At 34.2% G+C, this 27,018-nt stretch overlaps 2 protein-coding genes across 5 annotated transcripts in view; one reads left to right on the forward strand and one right to left on the reverse strand.

Annotated features, from left to right (window-relative positions):
* CDK13 (cyclin dependent kinase 13) overlaps positions 1-27,018 on the forward strand; it is a 138,420-nt gene that overhangs the window by 69,314 nt on the left and 42,088 nt on the right. For all 4 annotated transcript variants that reach the window (XM_037010888.2, XM_037010890.2, XM_037010889.2 and 1 more), the window contains exons 6-7: positions 23,078-23,267; positions 24,220-24,276. In XM_037010888.2, the coding sequence (XP_036866783.2) occupies positions 23,078-23,267; positions 24,220-24,276 (247 nt within the window). The remainder of the gene's footprint in view (positions 1-23,077; positions 23,268-24,219; positions 24,277-27,018) is intronic.
* MPLKIP (M-phase specific PLK1 interacting protein) overlaps positions 24,283-27,018 on the reverse strand; it is a 75,562-nt gene continuing 72,826 nt past the window's right edge. Inside the window, exon 3 of the mRNA XM_037010892.2 lies at positions 24,283-26,793. The gene's annotated coding sequence lies outside the window, so the exon portion shown is untranslated. The remainder of the gene's footprint in view (positions 26,794-27,018) is intronic.

The following is a 27,018-nucleotide window of genomic DNA, read 5'->3' on the forward strand; positions in this document are numbered from 1 at the left end:
CAGATACCGAGAAGTACATGATGGTTACCATGGGGAAGGGTTGAGATGGATTGGGAGGGGGATAGAGGGGCACAAAAATTCTCAATCATAATACAACTTGAATGGTAGTACAACATGGAGAATATAGCTAATGGGTCTGTAACGTCTTCCTATGTTGATAGAAAGTAACCACGCTAGTTGAGGCGAGGATTTAATCATATGGGTAACTGTTGAACCCCTATTTGTGTACTTGAAACCAATATAAAATTGCATATCAACTATACATAAATAAAATTTTTTAAAAAAAGAAAGAAAAGATGAACTGGCATGCTATCTCTGAAATGTTAAATGATTGCATTTGTCCCAGACTATAATTGAGGGTGCACATACTTTTCACAGTACATCAAACTCTTAGAGCAGAACTTACATTAAATGATGGTAATTTAATGGAGCACTCATGATTAAACAAAAAGTTTCTTAAACATAACAGGTATGCTTTTAAGGTGATGACTGTGGCTAGGGGTACAATAGCTTGTAGTTATATTTTTTAAAAAACAAGGTAACTTTGAAAGATAAGATTGCTTGAAACATATTGAAAAGTTATGTTATAAAATGACAAATTAATCCAAACTTCCCAAAGATCAGTTAATGTGCTAGTCTTTAGAAGTAATAATTTTAACTGTTGTAACTCTAGATAGTTCTCTTTGAAATTTAACATTTCAGGGATAGCATGCCAGTTCATCTTTTCTTTCTTTTTTTAGAAAATTTTATTTATGTATTATAAAAAAAATTATGAAAATATCACCAAAAAAAAAAATAGAGCCAAACATGCTCTGTTGAAAATTACTTAGAAACATTCTAACAAATCTGAATAACAAATTAGTGTTTTGTTTAATTAAAAATTGCTTTTTGCAGGCCAGGCACTATCCTAAGCTTTTTTATAAAATTAACTCATTTAATCTTTATCAAAAATCTTTATAAAAAATTTGGGAACGGGAGAAAATGAGTTACAAGAGAATTCAGAACTACTCTTTGATACGTACACTGATACATGAAAAACAGTGACAAGAATTACTCTTTTTCAGGCAGGGAGTCATTTCTGTTTGATTTTAATAGGATGTAGAAAATCTAACTTTGATGTGTCACAGTATATTTGTGGGGAAATGTGTAGAAAATTCAAATACTGAGGCCAGGTACACCTATTTCTCCCCTTCCGCCCACTCCCAATTGAAGTGGCATTAAATGGATCTCTTCTCTTTCTGCTCATATTACTGTTCATGTAGTGGGAGACATTGACTTACCCAGTTCACTGTCCTGGCTGGTGGTCTTGGGGGCTTGACATGAGAAATAAAGACACCCTGAGATGAGGAGCCAGGAACTCTCCAGTTTTCAGAGTTTGAAGCTTGGAATGCCAGGGTTTTCTTTGGGCCTCTTTTGGTGTCAACATTTCTAGATTTAAGGTATTTGGATTCAGGCTGGCACAATCGTAAAAACTTTCTCTTCTTCCCTTTCAGGAATTGATTTCTTTCTCTGTTTATTGCTACTGCCATTCTCTGCTACAACATCTTGTAATGTATAATGTACTTTTATCCCTTTTTAGGTTTTCCACTACTGATAGCAGTGAGACAGTGAGGAGCACAGGGTCTTTCCTTCTCTGCCAACACTCTCACCCCAGACTCGACCCCCAGAATTTTTTTCTGTCTCTTTGGCCTGTGGCAAACACAGAGTTACGAAAGTGACTTTTTGGTAAATAAAAATGCTGAAATAAGATCCCTGAATACTTTTAGGAGAGATTACTTAACAAATACTTGTTGAGTGCTTATTATATAACCATACATTGTTCTGGATGCTGGGAATAGGCAGTAAATTAGATAGAAAAGGTCCCTACACATGAGTAAAACTGGCTGTCTTAGATATTCTATTATAAAAAGCTGAAGATTGGAGCTGGGCTGGGATTAAGGGAATAGGGAAAAGAAGTTCCTTTCTTTCTGCTCCAACTTCAACAGCACACGAGGATCAAGGGAGAGTGGGTGAATGTCCCCATTCACCCTCAGTGATACTATATGGCTTGAGACTATTGGTAGGTTAAGTAACTTTCTCCTCTTAAAAGTAGAAATGTTTCCTTGCATTTGTAGATGAAAGGCAAAGACAGCCGTAGAAAGAAATATTTTTTCTTTCTTTTTCTTTCTTTGCAGATTTCAGGCAGAAATGTTTTTAAATTTCATATTAATGTCTTAAAATTTTATACATTAGAAATATTTAGTCTCATTCTTTTGTTTTCCCAAGTAAAGAACAATGCAGTTTATGCAGCCCTTAGTTTCTTTTTTTTAATTAAAGTATCATTGATAAACAGTCTTACATTGGCTTCAAATAAACAACACAGTGCTTTAACAGTTACCTGTGTTATTAAATCCTCACCCCCTCTAGTGTGGTTGCTATCACCATAGTAAGAGGTTACAGAATCATTGACTGTATTCTCCATGCTGTACTACCATCTGTGTAACCAACTTACATTGTGACTGTGAATTATTGTGCCCCATTATCCCCTTCACGTTCCACCCCCACACATCCCAACCTCACCCCCTTGGTAACGACTAGTCCCTTCTCAGTGTCTATGAGTCTACTGCTCTTTGTTCCTTCTGTTTTGCTTTGTTTTTATATTCCACAAATAAGTGAAGTAATGTAGTATTTGTCTTTCTCTGCCTGGCTTATTTCACTGAGCATAATACCCTCTATATCCATCCATGTTGTTGCAAATGGGAGGACTTCTTTTCTTTTTATGGCAGCCCTTAGTTTTATAGTCAGAATTGTTAAATCATGTCCATTAACTTCTATTCTTTGATTATTTCTGGTGTTGAATGTGAGAAAGCATATTTGTAGTACAACTTATATTTTTGGTTATACATATTCATAAAGTAATTTGGAGTTGTAATAATGATTTTCTAAGACTGATCAGGAAACTCATACCTCTTGATTTTTATATGTCTGTCAAAACTGACTGCCCTAAACTTCAGCCTTGAATTGATCACTTTGTAAGTATTAAACCTGCTGGAGAAAATCATACAACTGTGTGGGTTATTTTCTCCCCAGATTTATGGTCTGCAGAGCTTGGACTTCAGGGCTGCTAGGCAGTTCTTAGCTCCTTCTTCCATTCTACACAGCAAAGATCTCTGTTCTCTCAAGAGAAGACTTGCTTCATCCTCTAGAGAAATTCGTACTTACAGGGTGAGAATTCACTCTCTCAACTTCTAATTTTCCATGCACTTATCTCATTGTGTACCCATTTTACTCTTGTCTCAGAGGAAGTAGTAGTTCTTGTTCCTGCTTGAAGCAGATTCTTCGAAGTTCCTAAGAACTTTGTTGTATGTTATCTTTTCTGCATTTTCAACTTGTTTCCTCTCCTCTGGCTTCTTGCTTTCAGCACTAAACCTTCTCAAATCTCTCCTTTCTTAAACAACAACAACAAAATCTTTCTGTGATTTGTGTCTGCTTGTGATTCTTTTTTGTTCCTTCTTTGGTTGCCAGACTTTTTGAAAGAGTAATCAGCAACTTGCCATCTGTACTTCCTCACTTTTTCACTCACTAATTGGTCTGAATTGTCTTATCACTCTATAATGATAAGGTCATTAATGATCTCTTACCAAACCAGTAGTAATTTCTCAGTTTTTCTTACTTAATCTGGGCAACATTTATAATGTGAACTTGCTTCTTGAATATCTTCTTGGCTTTTCTGAAAAGGCTCTAGTCAGATTTGCTTTCCCTCTCTGACTGTTGCTTCTTAGCCTTAATTGTTGACCCTTTCTTTGCCTTATCCTTAAATGTTGGTGTTTCTCATCCTATGTCCTCTTATTCCTAGTTACTCAGAGTTCTATTCATTATTCTCATTGTCAGTAATTCGTAAAATACAATTTCTACGCCTGAGCTCCATATAGTTAAACTATTCAGTAGATATATTTATGTTCACAGTCACAAAGATATCTCAAACTGAGCATGCCCCTTGCCCCCATCAGCCTGCTTGCCCCTTGCCCTGCTTTAAATCTCAGCTTAAATATCTCTTCCTGATTCCCTAGTCAGGTTTCATCTTTTAGGATACCACTGTATTTGTACAAGAAGCCTGTCAATTAAAGCAGTCTACTACAATTACAATTACCATATTACCTGCTGTAGTGCTACCTTGTTAGGCTCCTGGTGCCTGCAACTCTTATTTACCTTTGTACTTATAAGCAGTAAACTTGTGTTGACTGTTCTGTTGAATAAAGTTACACAAAGGGTAAAAGTCTAAAATAATCGATAAAGTAATATAAAGTTACATAAAATATGTGATCTAAAAAATTAAATTAGTATTTGCAAGGTTTTTGGTCCACGTTCACCACTCCTAATCCTTGTGCCCGCTTCCAGCCTTTACTGATTTATTAGCTTTGAACAACACAGATCATGTCTAGCATGCATAATTGAAAGTAGATTGGTCTTTCACATCCTTTTCTTAAAATGGTTTTCAACACTGGAAATAATCTGACCATAAGAATTTTAAAACACAGTGTTACAAATTGTGCTAGCCATGACTTCACCTTACTTTCTGCAGCATTTTAGTCATACATTAAATACCATTTGGAATTAGTATTAAGTGGACAGTTCACTTTAATCTCCTTTAAATTGGTGTGCCAGTGAATTTGTTATTTGTTTTCTTGGTGTATTCCTTGCCCCACATTCCCTAGCTTCCTGCCATATATTTTTAATAATACAATATTTTCTTCTTGCCAGTTTTTGAAAATAATGTATTTTATTTTACCCCAAATATCCAAAGCTATTATCATTTCAATATGTAATGAATATTTAAAAATTACTCTGGTTTCTTACAATTTTTTGTCATAAGTTTCAAGATCCACAGCATACTTTCATCTCATCTCGTCTCGTCTCGTCTCGTCTCGTCTCGTCTCGTCTCGTCTCGTCTCGTCTTGTCTCATCTCATCTCATCTCATCTCATCTCAGTGGGTCTAGCCACATTTTAGGTTCTCCACAGGCATTTGTGACTAATGTCTTCTGATGGGACAACATAGTTCTAGAATTATAGCTTGATACTGGTCATACTTCGGGATAGACATTTTATTTGACATGTTTTGGTATATCCTACCACCAATTTACCTTACTTCCTTTTTACCTTACTTCCTATAACAGCCTTGTGTTTTTTGTTCTTGTTTTTGAGGATCCACGTCTTACCTGTTTTCAGTTCATGTACCTAGGGAGCTGATCCTACTTTCAGCTCCCTAGGGACATGTCACTAATATCTGGGCATTTAGAGTCTTTCAGATTTCCTGTCCATGAGGTTTAGGCTTTTCCTAAGTTTTACTGTACAGTGTAGGGTCCCCTTACCTGTGAGATACGAGTCTGAGCGTAAGAAGGAGCTATTGGTACAGCAACCTCCTTGAAACAGTATGTTTCTGAGGATAGAGCCATGACTGAGAAATGGAGAGAGGGAACCTAGAATCTTGCCCTAGAATTTTTAAAGGTCTGTTTCACTCCATATTCAAAACAAAGTAGAATGTTTAGAAGATTAGTAAATTATCTTTTTTGTTCAAGTCAGTGTACATTGAGTTGTAGAAATAGTCCATGTTGGCCTGAAACTTTGGATAAGAGGTTTGGATTAGGGAGGTCCGTCTTAAAGGCACCTGTGTTTTTAGAGTGCTCCAATAGTACAAGGGTTGTTCTGGGGTTGATGGGAACATTTTCAGTAACTAGAATTCAGATCTGCTTATGATTTCCAGGCCTCAGATGCTTGACAGGACTTTCTGGGGGCAGACATTTAAAGATTCAACCTAGTAACAGTGAAATAATGACTCTACTTGTGTTACGCAATGAAGGGGACCAGAAATGCAAGTGATACAATAGTTCATTCCCCCTGGGGTGTTCTCATTGCATATTATTGCTTTGCCTGTGAATATAGAGCTTAATTGTGATCTTTTACTGAATTTAAAATCTCTTTTATTTTAAGGACTTTTAACTATGAAAGTTTTAATAGTTTTCTGTTGGAAATAAAGTTCCTCTGTAAGAAATATAAAAGTAAAATGAGTTTATTATAATCATTGGAATAATGAAAATATATATGAATAAAAAATTCTCATTCTCTTACAATTTTATGTTCAACACAGTGTTAACAGCCTTTTGTGTATCCTTCAAGACGTTTCTCTATGCTCAAAAATGGAAGTAGAAATAATAGAAATATATATATATATATACATATATATTTATATATGGAGAGAGAGACAGGGTCAGTCAGTGAAGCAGGGACACAGAAAACCCAACAGAAACACGCAGTTTGATAGAGTCAGAGAGAGACCTGTAGAGAGACAAGGACAGGCACTGAACAGCCCCACAGACAGAGAATCTGACAGTGACAGAGACGCACAGATATACACACATACAGAATACTTCCTCCGTCTTAAAAATCCTGTGTTCTGCCTATTTATTTCTACCCTTCGAAATTCTGGCCAGCACTGATTTTTTTACTGTTTTTTTACTGTCTCCGTAGTTTTGGATTGTCCAGAATGTCATGATAGCTGAAAATATAAGCCCTTTCAGATTAGCTTCTTTCACTTAGTAATATGCTTTTAAATTTGTTCTACAGATTTCTATGATTTCATACCTCTTTTTAGGGCTGATTAGCATTCTCTCGTCTGGATGTACCACAGTTTATCCATTGTAAAGGATATCTTGGTTGCTTCCAAGTTTTGACAATTTTGAATGAAGCTGCTATAAACATTCATGTGCAGGTTTCTGTGTGGATATGTTTTCAGCTCCTTTGGTTAAATACCAAGGAGTGCCATTGCTGGATCATATGGAAGAGTGTGTTTGGTTTTTTAAGAAACTTCCAAACTGTCTTCAGAAGTGGCTGCATCATTTTGCATTCCCACAAGTAGTGAGTGAGAGTTTCTCTTGCTCTGTATCATCAACAGCACTTGGTGTTAGCAGTGCCATCCTAATAGGTGTATATGGTGTCCCATTATTGTTTTAATTTTCCATTCTCTAATGAGCTGTGATGCTGAAAATCTTTTCATATTCTTATGTGCCATCTGTGTATTCTCTTTGGTGAGGTGTCTGTTCACTTTTGCCCATTTTTAAATTGGGCTGTTTGTTTTCTTATTGTTGATTTTTAAGTCTTTGTATATGTTCTTTGTCAGTCCTTTATCAGATATATGTTCTATAAAGATTTTTCTCCCAGTCTGCGGTTTGTCTTTTCTCTCCTTAATGGTGCCTTTTGCAAAGCCAAAGTTTTAAATTTTAATGATGTCCAACGTTTTCTTTCATTAGAACACAGAGATTGTGAATTTGTTGTTATATCTAAAAAGACATTGTCAAGCCCAGAGTCACCTCGATAGTCAATGTTATCTTCTAAGAGTTTTATAGTTTTGCATTTTACTCTTAGGTTTGTGATGTATTTTTAGTTGATTATTTTGATTTGATTCATCTCCTTTAATTGATATAGGTCTGGTCTATTCAGATGATCTGTTTCTCCTTGTGTGAGTTTTGGTAGGTTGTATCTTTCAGATTATTGGTCCATTTCATATAGATTATTAAATTGGTGTGCATAGAGTTGTTCATATATTCCTTTGTTGTCCTTTTAATGTTCTGGAGAACAATTGTGATACCTCCTTTTTCATTTCATATTAGTAATTTGTACCTTTTCTCTCTTTTTCCTTCATTAACCTGGTTAGAGATTCACCAATTTTATTGATCATTTCAAAAGAATCAGTTTTTTTTCATTGATTTTTTTCCCCTTAATTCCCTGTTTTCAGTTTCACTGATTTGTTATAATTTTTAAAAATTATTTCTCTTCTTACTTTGATTTTAATTTGCCCTTTTTCTAGTTTCCTAAGGTGGATTCTTAGGTCTTTTATTTTAGATCTCCTTTTCCTAATACATGCATTTCTCTCTTAAGCAATAACTTTGCTGCATCCCACATATTTTGGTAAGTAGTTTTTTTCATTTTGATTTACTTCGAAATATTAAAGAATTTATTTTTAAACTTCTTTAACACATAGGCTGTTTAGAAATTTTTTTTTAACTAAGTATTTTTAGTTTTCCAGCTATCTTTGTTAATTGATTTCTAGTTTAATTTCATTGTGCTCTGATAGTTTACTTTGTATGATTCATGCTTTTAAATTTGGTTAGGTGTGTTTTATGGCTGTAAATGTGACCTGTCTTGGTGAGTGTATCATGTGAAGTAAAAGAAGAAGCCGTATTTTGCTATTGTTGAATGAAGTATTCTATAGATGTCAGTTAGATCCAGTTGATTGATGGTGCTGTTTGATTAAAATATGTCCTTACTGATTTTCTTTTAGCACATGTCAACTAATGTTAGAGGGGTCTTTAAGTCTCCAACTATAAATAATAAATTTATCTATTTGTATAGTTCTTTCAGTTTTATTCTTGACATATTTTGATACTTTGGTGTTAGGAGTGTACACATTAAAGGTTTTTGTATCTTGGAGAATTGACTTGTTTATAATTATGTAATGTATGCTATTCCTGATAACTTTCCTTGCTAGTAAGTCTGCTCCTTCTGAAATTAATATAGTTACTCTGACTTTATTTTAATTAATGTTAGCATAGTATATTTTTCTCTTTGTTTTTAATCTATTTGTGTTTATATTTAAAATGGAATTCTTATAGATAGAATATAGTTGGGGCTTGTTTTTTCATGCACTGTAACAATATGTGTGTTTTAATTGGTACATTTAGATCATTGCCATTATTATTTTAAACAAATTGTTGGATCAGTTAATAATAAGGAAAGTAAAAATTTTATTCTTTTCTATCATTCTTCCTTTCTGTTGATCATAGTTTCTTTCCTACATCATTTTCCTTTCCATCTTTCTTTTGGCAAGACAGGTTACTGATGACAAATTTCTGCAATTTTTGTTTGTTTTGATATGTTTTTACTTTTGAGGGATTATTTTGCTGGATATGGAATTTCCTTTCAACACTCTAAATATTTTGTTCCACTCTCTTCTTGTATGGTTTCTGAAGGAAAAAACAATGAAATTTTTTTTTGCTATGCTGTAAGTAAGGCCTTTTTGTCTGTAGCTTCCATCAATATTTTCTTTTTGTTTTTGTTTCTCAGCAGTTCGAATGTGATATATCTAAGGCTTAGATGTTTTAGTATTTATCTTCCCCAATATTCTTTGGGTTTCCTGGATCTGTGGTTTGATACTTACCATTAATTTGGTGAAATTTCAGTCATTTTAGATTTCAAAAGTTTCATTCAAAGTTTTTCAAAATTTCGAACTTCTAATGTTTCTTCTGTTTCTCTTTTTTCTAATTTTAGTATTCCCATTACATACATACTAACACCTTTTGTAATTGTCCCATTTTCTTTGGGTGTTCTGTCTTTTTCATTCTTTTTTTTTCCCCTTCCTTTACATTTCAGTTTTGGAAGTTCCTATTGACATATTTTCAAGCTCACTGAGTTTTCACTGGGCCATATCCTGTGAATTAATGAGCCTATCCATGAAAGGCATTCTTATTCTGCTACAGCATTTTTGATTTCTCACATGTCCTTTTGAATCACTCTTAGGATTTTAATTTCTTTGCTACCCATCTGATTTTGTATGTTGTCTACTTTTTCTGTTGTCTCCTTTTTCCATGTCTAATATTTCCCTTAGAATATTAATCATAGTTATTCAAAATTCATGGTATGTGAATTCCAATTTCTCTGCTGTATTTAAATCTGATTCTGGTGTTTGCTTAGTTTTAGCATGACTTGTAATTTTTGTTGAAAGCTGGACATCATGTATTGGATAAAAGCAATGGAGGTAAATTTGCCTTTAGTGTAAAGTTTTATGTTTATCTGGCTAGTGGTTAGGCCATGCTGACTGTCAGTGGCTAAAATTTTTTCTCTTGTTGTCTTTCAGTTTCTTTGGATACTTCTTAAATAAGGTCTGAGATGTACAGTTAATTCAGTTACATTCCTCTTATTATATATTTATATATTGTGAGTGGAGGGGATGTATTCTGTAGTCCTACGATTTGGTCTCACTATTCTTGGGCTTAGTCCTTTACACTATTTATTGGTTTTCTTGTTTTCCACCTAAGGGAGACAGGAATGTGAAAGGGTACTGGAATTGGATATTTCCTTTCTGTGAGGTTTGTAAGGTTCTTTTTTTTTTTAATCAATGTACCATTGATATACATTCTTATGAAGGCTTCATAAGAAAAACAGTGTGTTTATTACATTCATCCTTACTATTGAGTCCCCTCCCATATCCCATTGCATACACTGTACATCAGTGTAGTAAGATGTCACAGAGTCCCTATTTGTCTTCTCTGCGCTACACTGTCTTCCCCATGACCCAACGCACACCATGGGCACCAATCGTGATACCCCATAATCCCCTTCTTCCTCGCTCCCCACTCCTCCTCTTTCGTAACCATTAGTCCCTTCTTGGGTTCTGTGTGTCTGCTGCTGTTTTGTTCCTTCAGTTTTGCTTCATTGTTATACTCCACAAATGAGGGAAATCATTTGGTATTTGTATTTCTCTGCCTGACTTATTTCACTGAGCATAATACCCTCTACTTCTATCCATGTTGTTGCAAATGGTAGGATTTGGTTTCTTATGATTGAATAGTATTCCATTGTGAATATGTACCACATCTTCTTTATCCATTCATCTACTGATGGACACTTAGGTTGCTTCCATTTCTTAGCTATTGTAAATAGTGCTGCAGTCAATGTAGGGGTGCATATGACTTTTTGAAACTGAGATTCTGCATTCTTAGGGTAAAATCCTAGGGGTGGAATTCATGGGTCAAATGGTATTTCTAGTTTTAGTGTTTTGAGGAACCTCCATACTGCTTTCCCAAAGGTTGAACTATAGTACATTCCCACCAGCAGTGTAGAGGGTTCCCCTTTCTCTGCATCCTTGCCAGGATTTGTTGTTCCTAGTCTTTTCTATGTTGGCCATCTTAACTGGTGTGAGGTGTCATCTCATTGTGGTTTTAATTTGCATTTCCCTGATAATTAGCGATGTGGAGGATCTTTTCATGTGCCTATTGGCCATCTTAATTTCTTCTTTGGAGAAGTGTCTCTTCATATTCTCTGCCTATTTTTTAATAGGGTTATTTGCTTTTTGGGTGTTGAGATGTGTGAGTTCTTTATATATTTTGGATTTTAACCCCTTGTCAGATATGTCATTTACAAATATATTCTCCCATACTGTAGGATGCCTTTTTGTTCTACTGATGGTGTCCTTTGCTGTACAGAAGCTTTTTAGCATGATGTAGTCCCATTTGTTCATTTTAGATTTGGTTTCCCTTGCCCAAGGAAATGCATTCAGGAAAAAGTTGCTCATGTTTATATTCAAGAGATTTTTGCCTATGTTTTCTTCTATGAGTTTTATGGTTTCATGACTTACATTCAGTTCTTTGATTCATTTTGTGTATGGGGATAGACAATAATCCAGTTTAATTCTCTTTCATATAGCTGTCCAGTTTTGCCAACACCAGCTGTTGAAGAGGCTGTCATTTCCCCATTGTATATCCATGGCTCCTTTATCGTATGTTAATTGGCCATATATGCTTGGGTTTATATCTGAGCTCTCTAGTCTGTTCCGTTGGTCTCAGGATTGCTTTGGTTATCTTGGGTCTTTTGTGATTCCACATGAATTTTATAACTATTTGCTCTAGTTCGCTGAAGAATGCTGTTGGTATTTTGATAGGGATTGAATTGAATCTGTAGATTGCTTTAGGCAGGATGGCCATTTTGACAATATCAATTCTTCCTATCTATGAGCACGGATGTGTTTCCATTTATTGGTATCTTCTTTAATTTCTCTCACGAGTGTCTTGTAGTTTTCAGAGTATAGGTCTTTCACTTTCAGTTAGGTTTATTCCTAGATATTTTTTCTTTTTGATGCAATTGTGAATGGAATTGTTTTCCTGATTTCTCTTTCTGCTAGTTCATTGTGAGTGTATAGGAATGTCACAGATTTCTGGGTTTTAATTTTGTATCCTGCAACTTTGCTGAATTCAGATATAAGATCTAGTAGTTTTGGTGTGGATTCTTTAGGGTTTTTTATGTACAATATCATGTCTTCTGCAAACAGGGACAGTTTAACTTCTCCTTGCCAATCTGGATTCCTTTTATTTCTTTGTGTTGTCTGATTGCCATGGCTAGGACCTCCAGAACCTATGTTGAATGAAAGTAGGGAGAGTGGGCATCCTTGTCTTGTTCCCGATATTAAAGGAAAAGCTTTCAGCTTCTCACTGTTAAGTATGATGTTGGCTGTGGGTTTATCTTATATGGCCTTTATTATGTTGAGGTACTTGCCCTCTATACCAATTTTGTTGAGAGTTTTTATCATGAATGGATGTTGAATTTTGTTGAATGCCTTTTCAGCATCTATGGAGATGATCATGTGGTTTTTGTCTTTCTTTTTGTTGATGTGATGGATGATGTTGATGGATTTTCGAATGTTGTACCATTCTTGCATCCCTGGAATAAATTCTACTTGATTATGATGGATGATCTTTTTGATGTATTTTTAAATTCGGTTTGCTAATATTTTGTTGACTATTTTTGCATCTATGTTCATCAGGGATATTGGTCTGTAATTTTCTTTTCTTATGGTGTCTTTGCCTGGTTTTGGTATTAGAGTGATGCTGGCCTCGTAGAATGAGTTTTGGAGATTCCCTCCTCTTCTACTTTTTTGGTAAACTCTAAGGAGGATGGGTATTAGGCCCTCACTAAATGTTTGATAAAATTCAGTAGTTAAACCATCTGCTCTGGGAGTTTTGTTCTTAGGTAGTTTTTTGATTACCGATTCAGTTTCGTTGCTGGTAATTGGTCTGTTCAGATTTTCTGTTTATTCCATTTATTCCTTGGTCAGCCTTGGAGGGTTGTATTTTTCTAGAAAGTTGTCCATTTCTTCTAGGTTATCCAGTTTGTGAGCATATAAGTTTTCATAGTATTCTCTAACAATTCTTTGTATTTCCATGCTGTCCATAGTGATTTTTCCTTTCTCATCTCTGATTCTGTTTATGTGTGTAGACACTTTTTTCTTGATAAGTCTGGCTGGGGTTTATCTATTTTGTTTATTTTCTTGAAGAATGAGCTCCTGCTTTCATTCTTCCTATTGTTTTATTCTTCTCAATGTTATTTATTTCTGCTGTAATCTTTATTATGTCCCTCCTTGTACTGACTTTGGGCCTCATTTGTTCTTCTTTTTTCTAGTTTCATTAATTGTGAATTTAGACTGTTCATATGGTATTGCTCTTCTTTCCTGAGGTAGGCCTGCATTGCAGTATACTTCCCTCTTTTGCGACATTGAATTATTGTTGTCATTTGTCTCCATATATTGCTTGGTCTCTGTTTTTATCTGGTCATTGATCCATTGATTATTTAGGAGCCTGTCATTAAGCCTCCATGTGTTTGTGGGCTTTTTCATTTTCTTTGCGTAATTTATTTCTAGTTTCATACCTTTGTAGTCTGAGAAACTGCTTGTTACAGTTTCAGTTTTTTAAAATTTACTGAGGCTGTTTTTGTGGCCTAGTATATGATCTATTTTTGAAAATTTTCCATATGCACTAGAGAAGAATGCATATCCTGTTGCTTTTGGGTGGAGTGTTCTGTAGATGTCCATTAGGTGCATCTGTCTAATACATTGTTCGGTACCTCTGTCTTCTTACTTACTTTCTGTCTGGTTGATGTGTCCTTTGGAATGACTGGTGTGTTGAAGTCTCCTAAAATGAGTGCATTGCATTCTATTTCCCCCTTTAATTCTGTTATGATTTGTTTCACATATGTAGGTGATCCTGTGTTGGGTGCAGAGATATTTATAATAGGTATATCCTATTGTTGGACACACCCCTTTATCATTATGTAATGGCCTTCTTTGTCTCTTGTTTCTTTATTTTGAAGTCTATTCTGTCTGATACAAGTACTGCAACTCCTGCTTTTTTCTCCCTATTGCATGAAATATCTTTTTCATCCATTCACTTTTAGTCTGTGTATGTCTTTGGGTTTGAAGTGAGTCTCTTGTAGGCAGCATAGAGACGGGTCTTTTTTTTTTTTTTTTATCTATTCAGTGACTGTATGTCTTTTAATTGTTGTATTCATACCGTTTACATTTAGGATGATTATTGATAGGTATGTACTTACTGCCATTTCAGGCTTTAGATTCATGGTTACTAAAGGTTCAAGAGTAATTCCCTTACTATCTAACAGTCTAAGTTACTTAGTATGTTATTACAAACACAACCTAAAGGTTCTTTTTTTTCCCTCCTTTTTCTTCCTTCTCCATTCTTTTTATATTAGGTATCATATTCTGTACTCTTTGTCAATCCCTTGATTGACTCTGGTGGTAGTTGATTTGATTTTGCAACTGCTTAGTAATTAATTGTTCTACTTTCCTTTCTGTGGTTGTATTTTCCTTGGTGACAGCTGTTTAGCCTTAGGAATACTTCCATCTACAGCAGTCCCTCCAAAATGCACTGTAGAGGTGGTTTGTGGGAAGTAAATTCTCTCAGCTTTTGCTTATCTGAAAATTGTTTAATCCTTCCTTTATATTTAAATGATAATCTTTCTGGGTAGAGTATTCTTAGTTCAAGGCCCTTCTGTTTCATTACATTATATCATGCAAATATGTCATGCCACTCCCTTCTAGCATGTAAGGTTTCTGTTGAGAAGTCTGATGATATCCTGATGGGATTTCCTTTGTATGTGGTCTTTTTTCTCTCTCTAGCTGTTTTTAAAACTCTGTCCTTATCCTTGATCTTTGCCATTTTAATTATTGTATGTCTTGTTTTTGTCTGCCTTGGTTCCCTTGTGTTGGGAGTTCTGTGGATCTCCATGGCCTGAGATACTATCTCCTTCCCCATATGGGGAATTTTCCACAATTACCTCTTCAAAGACACTTTCTATCCCTTTTTCTCTTCTTCTTCTGGTACCCATATAATGCTAATATTGTTCCGTTTGGATTGGTCACACAGTTCTCTCAATATTCTTTCATTCTTAGAGATCCTTTATTCTCTCTGTACCTCAGCTTCTTTGTATTCCTCTTCTCTAATTTCTATTTCATTTACCGTTTCTTCTATTACATCTCATTTGCTTTTAAATCCCTCCATTGTCTCAGTTCAAATATGGACATTCTTAATGATTGAATTTCCATCCTGAATTTGTCCCTGATTTCTTGAATATTTTTCTTTGCCTCTATGAACATGTTCATGATTTTTATTTTGAACTGTCTTAAGTAAGATTGGTGAGTTCAGTTTCATTTGGCCCTTTTTCTAGTGTTTGTGAGATTTTGGTTTGTACCCGGTTCTTTGACATTTCATATTTGTATGTGTCGCCCTCTATGCCTAGAAGCTCTAGTTTCTGGAGCTGCTCAGCTCCTGGAGTGATGTTGGGGGTCGCAGGGGAGTGCCGCTGGTGCCTGGGGGAGGAAAGAGCTGTTTACTGCTTCCTGGCTGCAGTGCCTGTCTCCACTTTCAGAACCAGGGGCCTGAGTACACAGGTGTAAGCCTCTGTGCTTTGTGTCAATAGCTGCCATAGGTGGAGCTTCCGTTTGACTGATCTCACGCCAGCACAGGGACTGCTGGTTTCTGAGTCAGTCACCACAGGCCTGGAGGAAGGCACAGCAGGCCGTGTATCACAGTGGGGGGCCTTGGAGCTGAGTAGCCAGCCAGGGGTATGGTGCATCTGAAGCTCCTGAAAATTCCCAACCTTATTGACAGAGCATGCCCAGAGAACCTTGTCCACCTATCCCTTCTCCTGCACAGCAATCTCTGCGCAGACCCTGCCCCTTTAGCAGCCTTCTTGCTGCTTGTAAGCCTCTCAGACCACCCCTTCCCTTTGTCCCAGAGTGGCTGGATGTGGATCTCTCTCCTCCAGAAATGGCTGGAATCTCAGTCTCTCCAGGTATTCTGCTTGTCTTAGCTTTCCAAACCCACTAATCTCCAGAGCATCATGTACTGTAGATTTGTGCTACCAAAGCCGATCTCCAGGGCTGGGTGTTCAACAGTCCTAGGCTTCCACCCCTCCCTGCTCCGTTTCTCTTCCTCCCATCGGTGAGCTGGATTGGAGGAAGGGATTGAGTCCCCCTGGATCAAGTCTTTGGTATGTTACCCTGTTTCCTGAGGTCTGCTCTGTTTATGTAGTCTGGCGCAGGCTTCTTTTCTGTTGCTCTTTTAGGATTAGTTGTATTAATTATATTTTCTTACTATATGTGTTTTTGGGAGTTCTCTGTCTCACCTGTCACGCTGCCATCTTGAATTTCCCTATTGAAGTTGTTAAGGTTCTTACAGAAGCTCAGATGGTTATGGTTCTGGTAAAATAGTTTCTCTTGAGGGCAGTCCTTATTAAGAAAGAATGCTGTGGATGTATTTCAGCATGACTACTTTTTCTCACCCCTTGCTGCAGGCAAAATAATGATTCTTCTCTGATCTTCAGTGTGGTGATCTGGTAGAATTCTTTGTGGTAAAACTTGCAGATTTGTTGAGGCTTCCCTAAGACTGGGCCCTCCTGGAGTTTTTATACTCAGACTTGTTCCAACTGAGCCTCCAGTATTTTGTCAATTACTGTTTAGGCTTTTGTACCCTGGTAATGGTTCCTGTGGATATTTCTGTTTCTGGGCTTCTGCTTTGGTGAGTTGTGATTCTCTGAATCTGCCTGCTTCCCTTGCCAATTTGGGGAGCAGTGTTTTGCTCTCTGATCTCAATTCTCTTGATGGATCTAAGAAGAGTTATTCAGTTTTTTTCTGATATTTATTTTTGTTGTGAGGATCGGTATGGCACCCTCCAAACTCCTTACATGTCAGATCAGCAACTGGAAGTCCTGATACGAATTGTTTTTGTACTCTGTATTTTACTTTTCTTATTAATGAATACAACATATCTCCTGGTGGTAAAGCTTTCTTTTATTTTTTACAAAGCTGCATAATATGCCAGAGTATGGATATACCAGATTTATTCAGCCATTTCTGTCTTGATAGGCTCTTAATTTTTTCTTCCTTCTTTCCATACACACAGTACTGTTAGAAATGTCCTTGTACATGTATATTTGCTTACTGGTGCTATTATTTCCTTTGGTTTGCTCCCAGAGGTGGAATAGCTAAGTCAAAGGATATTTATATTTTTAATTAATAGATAACGTTGCCAAAATATACTAGTGTGTCAGTTTCCTTTCATTTGGACATCATTGGATATTTTCAGTCTGAAAGGTGAAAATGGTATCTCATTGTTTCTTTGATGTGCTTTCTTGATTATTACTGAGGTATGGAGCATATGTTTACCATTTTGATTGATTTCCTCTGTGCATTTTGTGTAACACAGCCGCTTCTTTTAAATGGGTTGTTTTTTTTCCTTACCAAATTATATATTAGAGACAGTTGTTTTATTTAAAAACTATTAGTAGTGTTCCCTGTGGAAAAGTCAGAAAATGGCAGCATAAGAAGAAAGTAAAAACCACCATCTGTTCACACAGAGATAAACTGCTCTTAGAATTTTGATACTGGACATTTTCTAAGTACATGTAATATAAAATCCTGCCAAAATGAAATTTATTTGGCATTCTATATTATTAAAAATATTAATGTTTAAATGCAATGGAGGAAAAAATATCAATCAGTAAAAACAACTTTTTAAAAATGCAGATCAAGACCTAATTGATTTCATGACCCATAGTTGAAAAACATTGCCTAAAACGACATAAATATATACCTTGGTAAAAATAAAAACCAAATTTAAAATATGGGGACAATAAATACGTCCCTTGATTTGATTATTTGAAAGTCTTCTAAATTTTTCATTTAGTTTTGTTTCAGACATTTGAAAAAATTCAGTATTATTGAAATACTGAAACATTTAAAAGTAGAGAAAATCTGTGGTGAACTCCAGTGTCCCTCTCCATCCTTCACATTTAGCCGTTATCACATTTTGCTAATCTTGTTTCATTTCTCTCTTGTTTTTATTTTGCTGGATTATTTTTTAAGTGAATCCTAGACATCATTGTAAACATAAATTCTTGATTAATCATCTGTCTTTAATCAGTAATGAGTTTGTGGTCATGGAATAAAAGACAGGAGAGAGGTCTTAGGTAACAGAACTAGCAATAATTTAAAAATAATATCCAACAGACCGTATTTAGATTTACCCAGTTGTCTTAAAAATATTTTTTATTGTTACTTTGTTTGAATCTGGATACAAAGATCTCTGCATTATATACGGTTAATTACTATCATAAGCCTCTTGTAGTTTATAGTATCTCCTCTTGCCTTTTTAAAATTTCATTCCATGTCAGATCACTGTGTTATACACCTGAAACTAATACAGTGTTATGTCAGCAATACATCAATAAAAGTTATTTTTTAATTAAAAATGTAAAATATTTTATCCCAATTAGTTTTTGAAGAATAGACCATATTTTGGATTTGGCCAGATGCTTCCTTTTGGTGGTGTTTAACTTGTTCTTCTAACCCTCATATTTCCTATGAATGGTAATTAGATCTAGGTGCTTATTTAGAAGTTCAATTTTTCAGCCATTGTACTTTGTAGGTGATGCTGGAAGCTGTTATCTCTTGTGAGTTTCTATGGGCGGGAAGTTAGGAGCATCTTGTCTGGGCAGGTTTGGGTGAGGTTCTCTCATGAGATTGCAATGAAATGTTAATTGGGGCTGTAGCCACTACAAGGCTTAATGGGAGCTGGAGAATGAATTTAGAAATATATATTTAGAATATATATAGAAGGTGGCTCCTTCGTGGCTGGAAAGGTGTAGTTTCACTCTTCATCGTAAGTCTCAGAATGTGCCTTTGAATAGAATTGCTTGACTGCCGCGACAGTCTGGTGGCTGGCTTCTCCTATAGCAGATGATTCCAAAAGTAAAATGGGAGCCACAATGTTTTTATGACTAAGCTTTGGTAATCAGTGACATTATCACTCTTGCAATATTCTGTTGGACATATACACCATCCTTAAGTCACTGGGGCAGAGCATGGATACCAGAAGATGAGAATCACTTGAGGGCTGTCTTAGCTGCTGGCTACCATAGATGATTTTAACTTAAAATGAAAAGTACAGCATTTATATATTTTTTGATCTTTTACTTGTCTTTTATACTAAAATTCTTGGTTCCTAAAATATTAATATAATTTGTCCTACAATGTACATATAATAATTTCAAGATAACAATGCTAATTTTAGTTACTGAGAATTCTGAATGCAGTTTAAGATTTCTTTATGGTTCTTTCTGTCCTTAGAATATACCCTGCTGGGGATATATAGTCCGAATACTATAATATAGATAGCTTATACAACCAGTTTAATACATTTTAGTTCATCTATTTTCAGCTTTTTAGACATTGCTTATTTACCTGTTTTGGCTTGATGATGTATGTTAGTCGTTTAGAACATTAATATGGTTCCAGAGTCAAAACTGTTAGGACAGGGCACATTTAGAATAGTCTCACTTCTATTCCTTTTTTCTGTTCTCTCCCTTATCCATGGGCAGCTGTTTTAAGTCTTTAGGTTCATACTTTCAGTTTTTCTTCTCTGCATATTCACCCTCCCTTTTTTATATAAAAGGTAGCGTAGTAATGCTCTGTTGTGTCTAGGTCTTCTCACTTCATTATATATCCTAAAGCCTATTCCACATCAGTATATAGACGTGGTTCTCATCTGTATTATGTCTTCACAGTGTTCCACCCTGTGGATAGTTCACTCAATCTCTGATTGGTAGACAGTTTGCTTTGTTTCCAGTCTTTTACTATTAGAAATAATGCAGCACTGAATAAATAGCTCTATGCCTATATCATCTTGTATGTTTGTCAGTGAACTTTTGGGGACAGGTTCCTGAAATTAGGTTTGGTAGGTCAAAGGAGAAATGCTAATGTAATCGAGCTAGATATTGCCAACTTGTAAGCAATGTATGAGAGTGTTCCTCTAGCTTTGCCAATGGGTCTGGTGTCATACTCTGGTGGTTGTCGATTTGTTATTGTGGTGAAGTTTTAGTTTGAAAGACTGATTTTTCATTATGAGCGAGGTTAAGCGAGTCCCCATTAGTTTAAGGCCAATTTACTGCTGCCCTTTTGTCTGTTTTCCTTTACTCAGTGTTCTGTAAGATTGTTAATCTTTCTCTTTTTGATTTAGAGAGGACTTTTAGAGTTATTAATCATTTACCTGGAAAATCAGTTGCTAATGAATTTTTTCCAGTTTGCTGTATTTTCCTAAATTTGCTCTGCAGTGTTTTTAGTCATGCAGTAATAAGCTTTATTTTTACATAGTCACATTATCAATCTTTCCCCCTTAGTGCTACTTGATTTAATTCCTGGTTAGGAATGTTATCTCCACTGTAAAGTTATTAAGGACTTCATGTTTTTTAAACAATACTTTCATGGTTTTATTTTTCATATTTATAACTGTTTTTTTAGCCTAGTATATGTTGTGAGGAACAGACCAGTTTAAGCTGTTTCTATCTGGCCATTCAATTGTCCCAAATGGCTAATTACTAAGTCCACCTTTTCCCCTACTGAATTGATATGCTTTCTTTATCATATACTAAAGTTCCATATGTACTTGGGTACATTTCAGGGTTTCTGTTTTATTTCATGTTCATTTACCAGTATCATACTTTACAGTTACAGAAATTTATGCTCTCTTAATATCTGGTAGTGCGCATCTCTCCTTTCTCTTTCAGGTGTTTTCATTGCTATTATTACATAGTTATTTTTCTATGTAGATATAACATCAACTTAATTGTAGGGAAAAACAAAAAACAAGGTATTTTTAAAAATTGAGCTTGTGTTTAATTTATAAATTACTTAGGGAAAACTGACATCTTTATCATGTTGAGTCTTCCTATCTAAGATTGTATCCTTTTTTGTGTGTGTGTAGTTTTCTGCTATGTAAGTGTTTTATATTAGCACTGAAGGATTTTGTACATCTTAAAAATTTTAAATAATTTACTATAAATTGAGTCTTCTACTTTGTCTTTTAGTTGGTAGTTATGTTAATGGCCACTGTATGTTTATGCTATTTTTCTACATTGTTTTACTGTTTTTAATTATTTTTTCATTGAAGTTTATGTCTTTAGAGACCAAAAGATCATATCTTCTGCACATAGAGGTAGTTTTAGCTCTCCTATTTCAATTCTTACACCTCTCATACAGTACTGTCTAATAGAAATAGAATACAAACCATTATATTTTAATTTAAAATGATCTATTAGCCTCATTAAAAAAGCCAGTCTGTTAAATTTAATATTTTCATTTAATCCAACATATCAAATAGATCATTTTGATATGTAATCAATATAACAAATTATCAATATATTTTATATTTTCTTATAGTAAGCTTTTGAAATTCAGTGTTTAACACTTCCAGCACATTTGGACGGGGCCATTTCAGTGTTCTGTGGCTATGTGGCTGGTAGTAACTGTATTGGACTGTACAATTCTAAATATTTTCTTTTGTCTATTTTACTTAATACCATTAAAGATAGTGAGAGAGATGTATCAAATACAAAATACTTGAAAATCTGTTGAACTCAGCATCATCAATAAATTTCCACATCAGTATTGTACAGTATTTTTCAAAGTGATATGGTATGGATATCTCATAGTTCTTTTTGTTTGCTTGTTTTAAGTATTTTGTTATTACATTGCTTTTAGTGAACATGCTTATAGCTAAATCTTTTCAGTCTTCATTTCCGTATGCTAAATATCCAGAAATGAATTTGCTATATAAAAGGGTATGTACTTTTTAAAGCTTTGATGCATATTGCCGAATTATATTTTGTTAATATACCAGTTTGCTACTGGCACTATTTAACAGTGTCTATCTCACACCTCTGTTAATACCATGTCTTTCTTTAGAAATTTGGTATTTCTTAATGGATATGTATAATTCTTATAAAGTTCTGATCATTTCTTTATATTCCTTTCCTATTGTGGTATCATTTAAATCTTATTTTCAGTGAATTGTTGCTGGAATATTTGAAGTCTTTTGCCTTTTGTATATGATTTTCTTTAACCCAGCTACTTTTCTTTTTATTCTTTTGGACTTTTCCAGGAGGATAGTCATCTGCCAATAATTATATTTTCATCTCTTTTAATATTTATACTTTGTCTTTAACTTTAATTACTAACTTATGAATCAGTTAGTGATAACATTTTTGTCTTGAATATAACACCTGGACTTTTACTATCAAACATGACATTGGTTGTTAGTTTTTTTTATTATGTTTTGGTTATTATGTTATGGTTATATCGTTATAATATGCTTATTGTATTTTAAACTTTTAAGAAAGAATCCTTCTGTTGCAAGGTTACTTTGAGATTTGTTCTGTTTTTAATTAGGAACTAATCATGAACTTTCTTCGGATGCCTTTTTGGGTGTATTGATAACATTTTTTCTTTGACAGACTGATACATTGAATTTTATTAGCATTTCCATTCTTGAATTGATAAACTGTGCCTGATTGGGATGTTTTTAAATATAATTTGGATTCAATTTGTGCAAGTTTCATTTTAGGAATTTTGAATCTTTAGTACATACAGTTGTGTATGTGCTGTATGCTACATTAGGTTTTGGTAGCAGGATTAAGCTGGTTTTATAAGGTAAAGTAACATGCTTTCAAACACTCTGTAGCTGTATAAACAAATTATATCTTCTTTGAAGGCTTAATAGAAGCTATCAAAACTACAGTTGAATCTATCCTTTTTTTATTAAAACCAACTGTTTTAACACCTCTAAAATTTCTTTGATGAGCTATACCAATTTTATTCAGCCTCTGCTGAGTTTGTTCGATATGTAAAAAAAATTAAGAATTTATTTTACATTAATCACACCCAGGAACTCTGCAGCGTGGAAATAAGAGTTGATTTTATATCAGAAGAGTTTTCTTCAGGAGAAAAAAAACTGGCTTGGATGTTTCCTTGGGATGTATTTATTGATATTAAATTCAGATAACAAGATGCAGATTACTAAAGTGACAAAGTAGCTCTTATTTTCAAGGATTAATTTTCTCCCCAGAATTCTATTTTTAAAAATTCTGAACTTATGGGAAGGTTGTAAGAATAAAAATCTTTAATGAACTAATTATTCTTGTCCCTAGGTGCATTTTATCTGGTGTTTGAATATATGGACCATGATCTGATGGGACTACTGGAATCAGGCTTGGTTCATTTTAATGAAAATCACATAAAGTCCTTTATGAGACAGCTCATGGAAGGTCTGGATTATTGTCATAAGAAGAACTTTTTGCATAGAGATATTAAATGTTCAAATATTCTTCTAAATAATAGGTATGATATGAGTTTGATATAAATGTTTAAAATGAATATTATGTAATGTATACCTTGATTCTGTTCAAAGGATTTAATATTTGTTTTATTGCTCAAACTATTTTAACATAATCAACAAACAGTATTACAGTTTGTACATCTGAAGTTGTGTTAACAATAATAGTTTATAATATACATCAAATAATACTTAGTTGACTTTCTTGTTTGATAGTCTTCGGAATAATGTGACTAGGTCTTCTAATTAATATGATTTCAGCTTTAGATTAAAAAGCAGTCTTCACAATTTTAAAATGAACTTTTTTGAAGTGCCTGTATATACGCACACATATACATATGTGTGTATATATATAATATATCTTTCGTTAAATTTTTTTCTGACAGCATAACCTGAACTCTGATAATTCTGTTGTAATTTGTACTGTTAGTTTAACTGAGGCACGCCTGGTCCTGATTTTAGTTAGTAGAAAGTATTTTATGCAGTTCGTCCCTCTAAGAACTGAACAGTTGAACATAAATTTCAAATGATGTGATTTAGTTCTTGCACATTACTGACTTGAACAAGTAATTTGTTTTATTACTAAGTAGTAGAAATTATCTCATTTTGTTTTATTTTCATCGAAGTTTAATTGTCTAAATAGGAACTGGATAGTCCTGAAATACTTTTATACTAGTACTGTTACAGTAGTAGTAGTAGTAGTAGTAGTAGTAGTAGTAGTAGTAGTAATATAATATAGCTAAAATTATCCAAAGGAAAGTATTAAGTTTTTACCTTACTTACCTTGTTTTGAATTTATTTGCCTTTCCTTGTAGGACCTTGGGTACTGTAGTGTAATCAAACACATAGAGTTTATATGTGTATTTTTTTTACTACTTTTAGGAATAGAATATGAATGTATATGATCAATTTAGAGTAGACTAATATCTTTTGTTCATTTTGTCTTACTTCCACCAGAGGGCAGATAAAACTTGCAGATTTTGGGCTTGCTCGGTTGTATAGCTCAGAAGAAAGGTAAGAGTACTTTCAAATGAATGTTGTAGACATTAGAGACCATTTTTAGAAGCTATACTAATAACACCTGATTGATTATATTTTTAACAAAAGAGAAATTTAGTTCTCATGGTGAAATACATTAAATACGAAATTTTATACCACAGTAGGTTGATTAGTCTAAGTGTAAAATTTGATACATTTATCTCAATTTAAAAATACTTCATTTTTTAACACCTAAGAGATAAATATAATTTTAAAAAGTACCATTTTAAATGTATCTCAAGTAAACATAGGAATTTTTAAAAAACTCATGCTTACATTTCTAATGCAGATCCACACATTCAAATTTTTTTTGTGATTAGTGAAATACTTTAATGTATGCTTTTTTATATTGCATGTTTAAACTTAGAAACTTTGTTTTAACTATTATTTTGGAGTTCTTTTTTCTTTTAAAGTTATGTCTACAGATGTCTTTGCTTGTTTTAAACAAACCGTTGTGAGGAATGTCAGTGTATAACTTCTCTGGTAAAGTTGGTGTGTGTATCCCATTTGTCTCCTTTTATGTCTGGTGGTAGTGAAATATGACTTGTCTTACTAGAACCAAATATGGAATTTCAAAATGAAATAGTTTGTAAAGTAGTGGATTTTATGTAATAAATTGTGGAATTAACTGGGTTTGATGTATCTCTAGTTAAGCCCATTCCTTTCCCGTCAGACAACGTTGTTTCTTTATTTTCAGATACACACACACACACACACACACACACACACACACACACACACACACATTTCTGTAATTCTGAAATTCTTCATTTATGGCAATTCTGTACTTTCTTTAGTGTAACTATAACTGTAATGAAATATCAGTTAATTAGAATTCTTAGAAATAGGCATTTGCTTTCACTGAATCTTTGCCAGTTTCTGGTTAGTTGAAAAAAGTCCTCTTCAGTTTGAATTTTTTATGGGGTAAAAAAATCTTTTATTTTTTACTTTTTATTCTTGCAATACCTGTGAATTGCATCTGAAAATTGTTTTCACTGTTTAGTGTTTAGAGTTTTTAAATGGTATTTTGGATCTACTGAATTCATTAAACCCCTCAGAAACTGTGATGTAGATGGGTGGTTATATACAGAGCTCCAGTTCCCTGGATCTTTGTTTTATGTACTACACTTTTGATTAATATTTTAAGAAAAGGTTGTCTGGGTTTTTTTTTTAAGTTTAAAACTTCTAGAGCTGAAAAGCTGTAGCCCTCATTTTTGCATTTGAGAAAACAGAGACCTAGAAAAGACTGAGTGACTTTAAAGATCAAAAATATTTATTGGCAGAATCAAAGTATATAGATCAAGGTTTCCAACTCCTAACTTTTTATTCTTTCCATCATATGTAATAGTGGCTCTTGATAAAAATTGAAAGAAAAAATAAATGGGTCCAAATATGTATTTAATCCAAAACTTGTATGTTTTTTGAAGGACTAAACTTCAGTGACTGTTTTTTGGGGGAATATTCTGCTTACTTAGGAATTGTTTGCTTAGCTGGTTAATTGAGATTTAACTGTGGTTCGATCCTCCTTTCTTACTACAAGTATGTGTCTGTCACCCTTACATAAATCCTTTTCTGGTTTTCATGTTGGGTTTTAGTGGAGATAGAGAAAAACTAAAATACTATTTTCCATCTCATAGATTTTTTAATGCAGGTAATTTATTCACACTGGAATAGAAAATGGGCTGTAAAGCCAAGTTTTACATACCAAAATCCATTTTCCCATTAACTTTTCCTTTTAAAATGAAATGTTGGGTTTCAGTGGAGTGTCAGGGTTGTGGTGTGTTCACTCTCTGAGCCGTGGTCTCCATTGCCTCTCTGAACTGACATAGGAATTTTGAGCTTACAGAAGTAGGAAGTATAAAATTCTATAACTTTGTATTGTTCAGTAATGAATACTGAATTGAATACTGAATTTTTCTGCTTAACCAAATTTATAATAAGATAAAAACTTGGTGTAGTATTTTGTTTTACAAGCACAACTTTAGAGGTTTATGTACTCCTTTAAACTTCTCTTCAGATTTGAATGATTCTTATTTCCTTAAAATCAGAGAGGTAGGCTTAATTTAATGGAATGACTTTAAAATACAGGTATTGTTCCAGTAAATTTTAGTAACATACTGAAGTTTGTGTTCAGCAGATTTAATGTATTGTTCCCAATTTTTCATACAGCAAATGATTTTCCATTCATATTTTTTTGTTACAAGCATAAAGGTAAGCCTTTACCATAGTGCACTCATCCAAGTGTTGCCACTTTGAAGTATTTTCTAAGTAATAAGCTATTACACAAAGAATAACTGAAATGTTCCAGAAATTATTGCTAGGGTTTTTTTTTTGTTTCAGAAATACAGTATATTTCAGCTTATCATTACATCTCATTTGATTTTGGATATCTTATTTGAATTCGAGGAAAACTGGATGGAGTTTACACCTAGTACACGGGAACCAAACGTTGGGGGTGTGTGTGACCAATGTGGATCTCCTCCATCATATGTGCTGCAATAGAAGAAAGGAGAACCACCAGGTTAAAATTAGGGGGAATATTATTTCTTTACACTTGATGAATCACTTTTCATTTTGAACATTAGTATTGATACTTTGTCCCACTTGGCCTTGGGAAATACAGAACTTGAGAACAAGAGGTTTTTGCCTCTGTTACACCTGTTCAGTTTTTTCAGTAGCTGTCTTAAATCCCAACTTTTCGTAAGACTTCTAGCTGCA

Source organism: Manis javanica, chromosome 6 (assembly GCF_040802235.1).
Source record: "Manis javanica isolate MJ-LG chromosome 6, MJ_LKY, whole genome shotgun sequence".
Taxonomy (NCBI): Eukaryota; Metazoa; Chordata; class Mammalia; order Pholidota; family Manidae; genus Manis; species Manis javanica.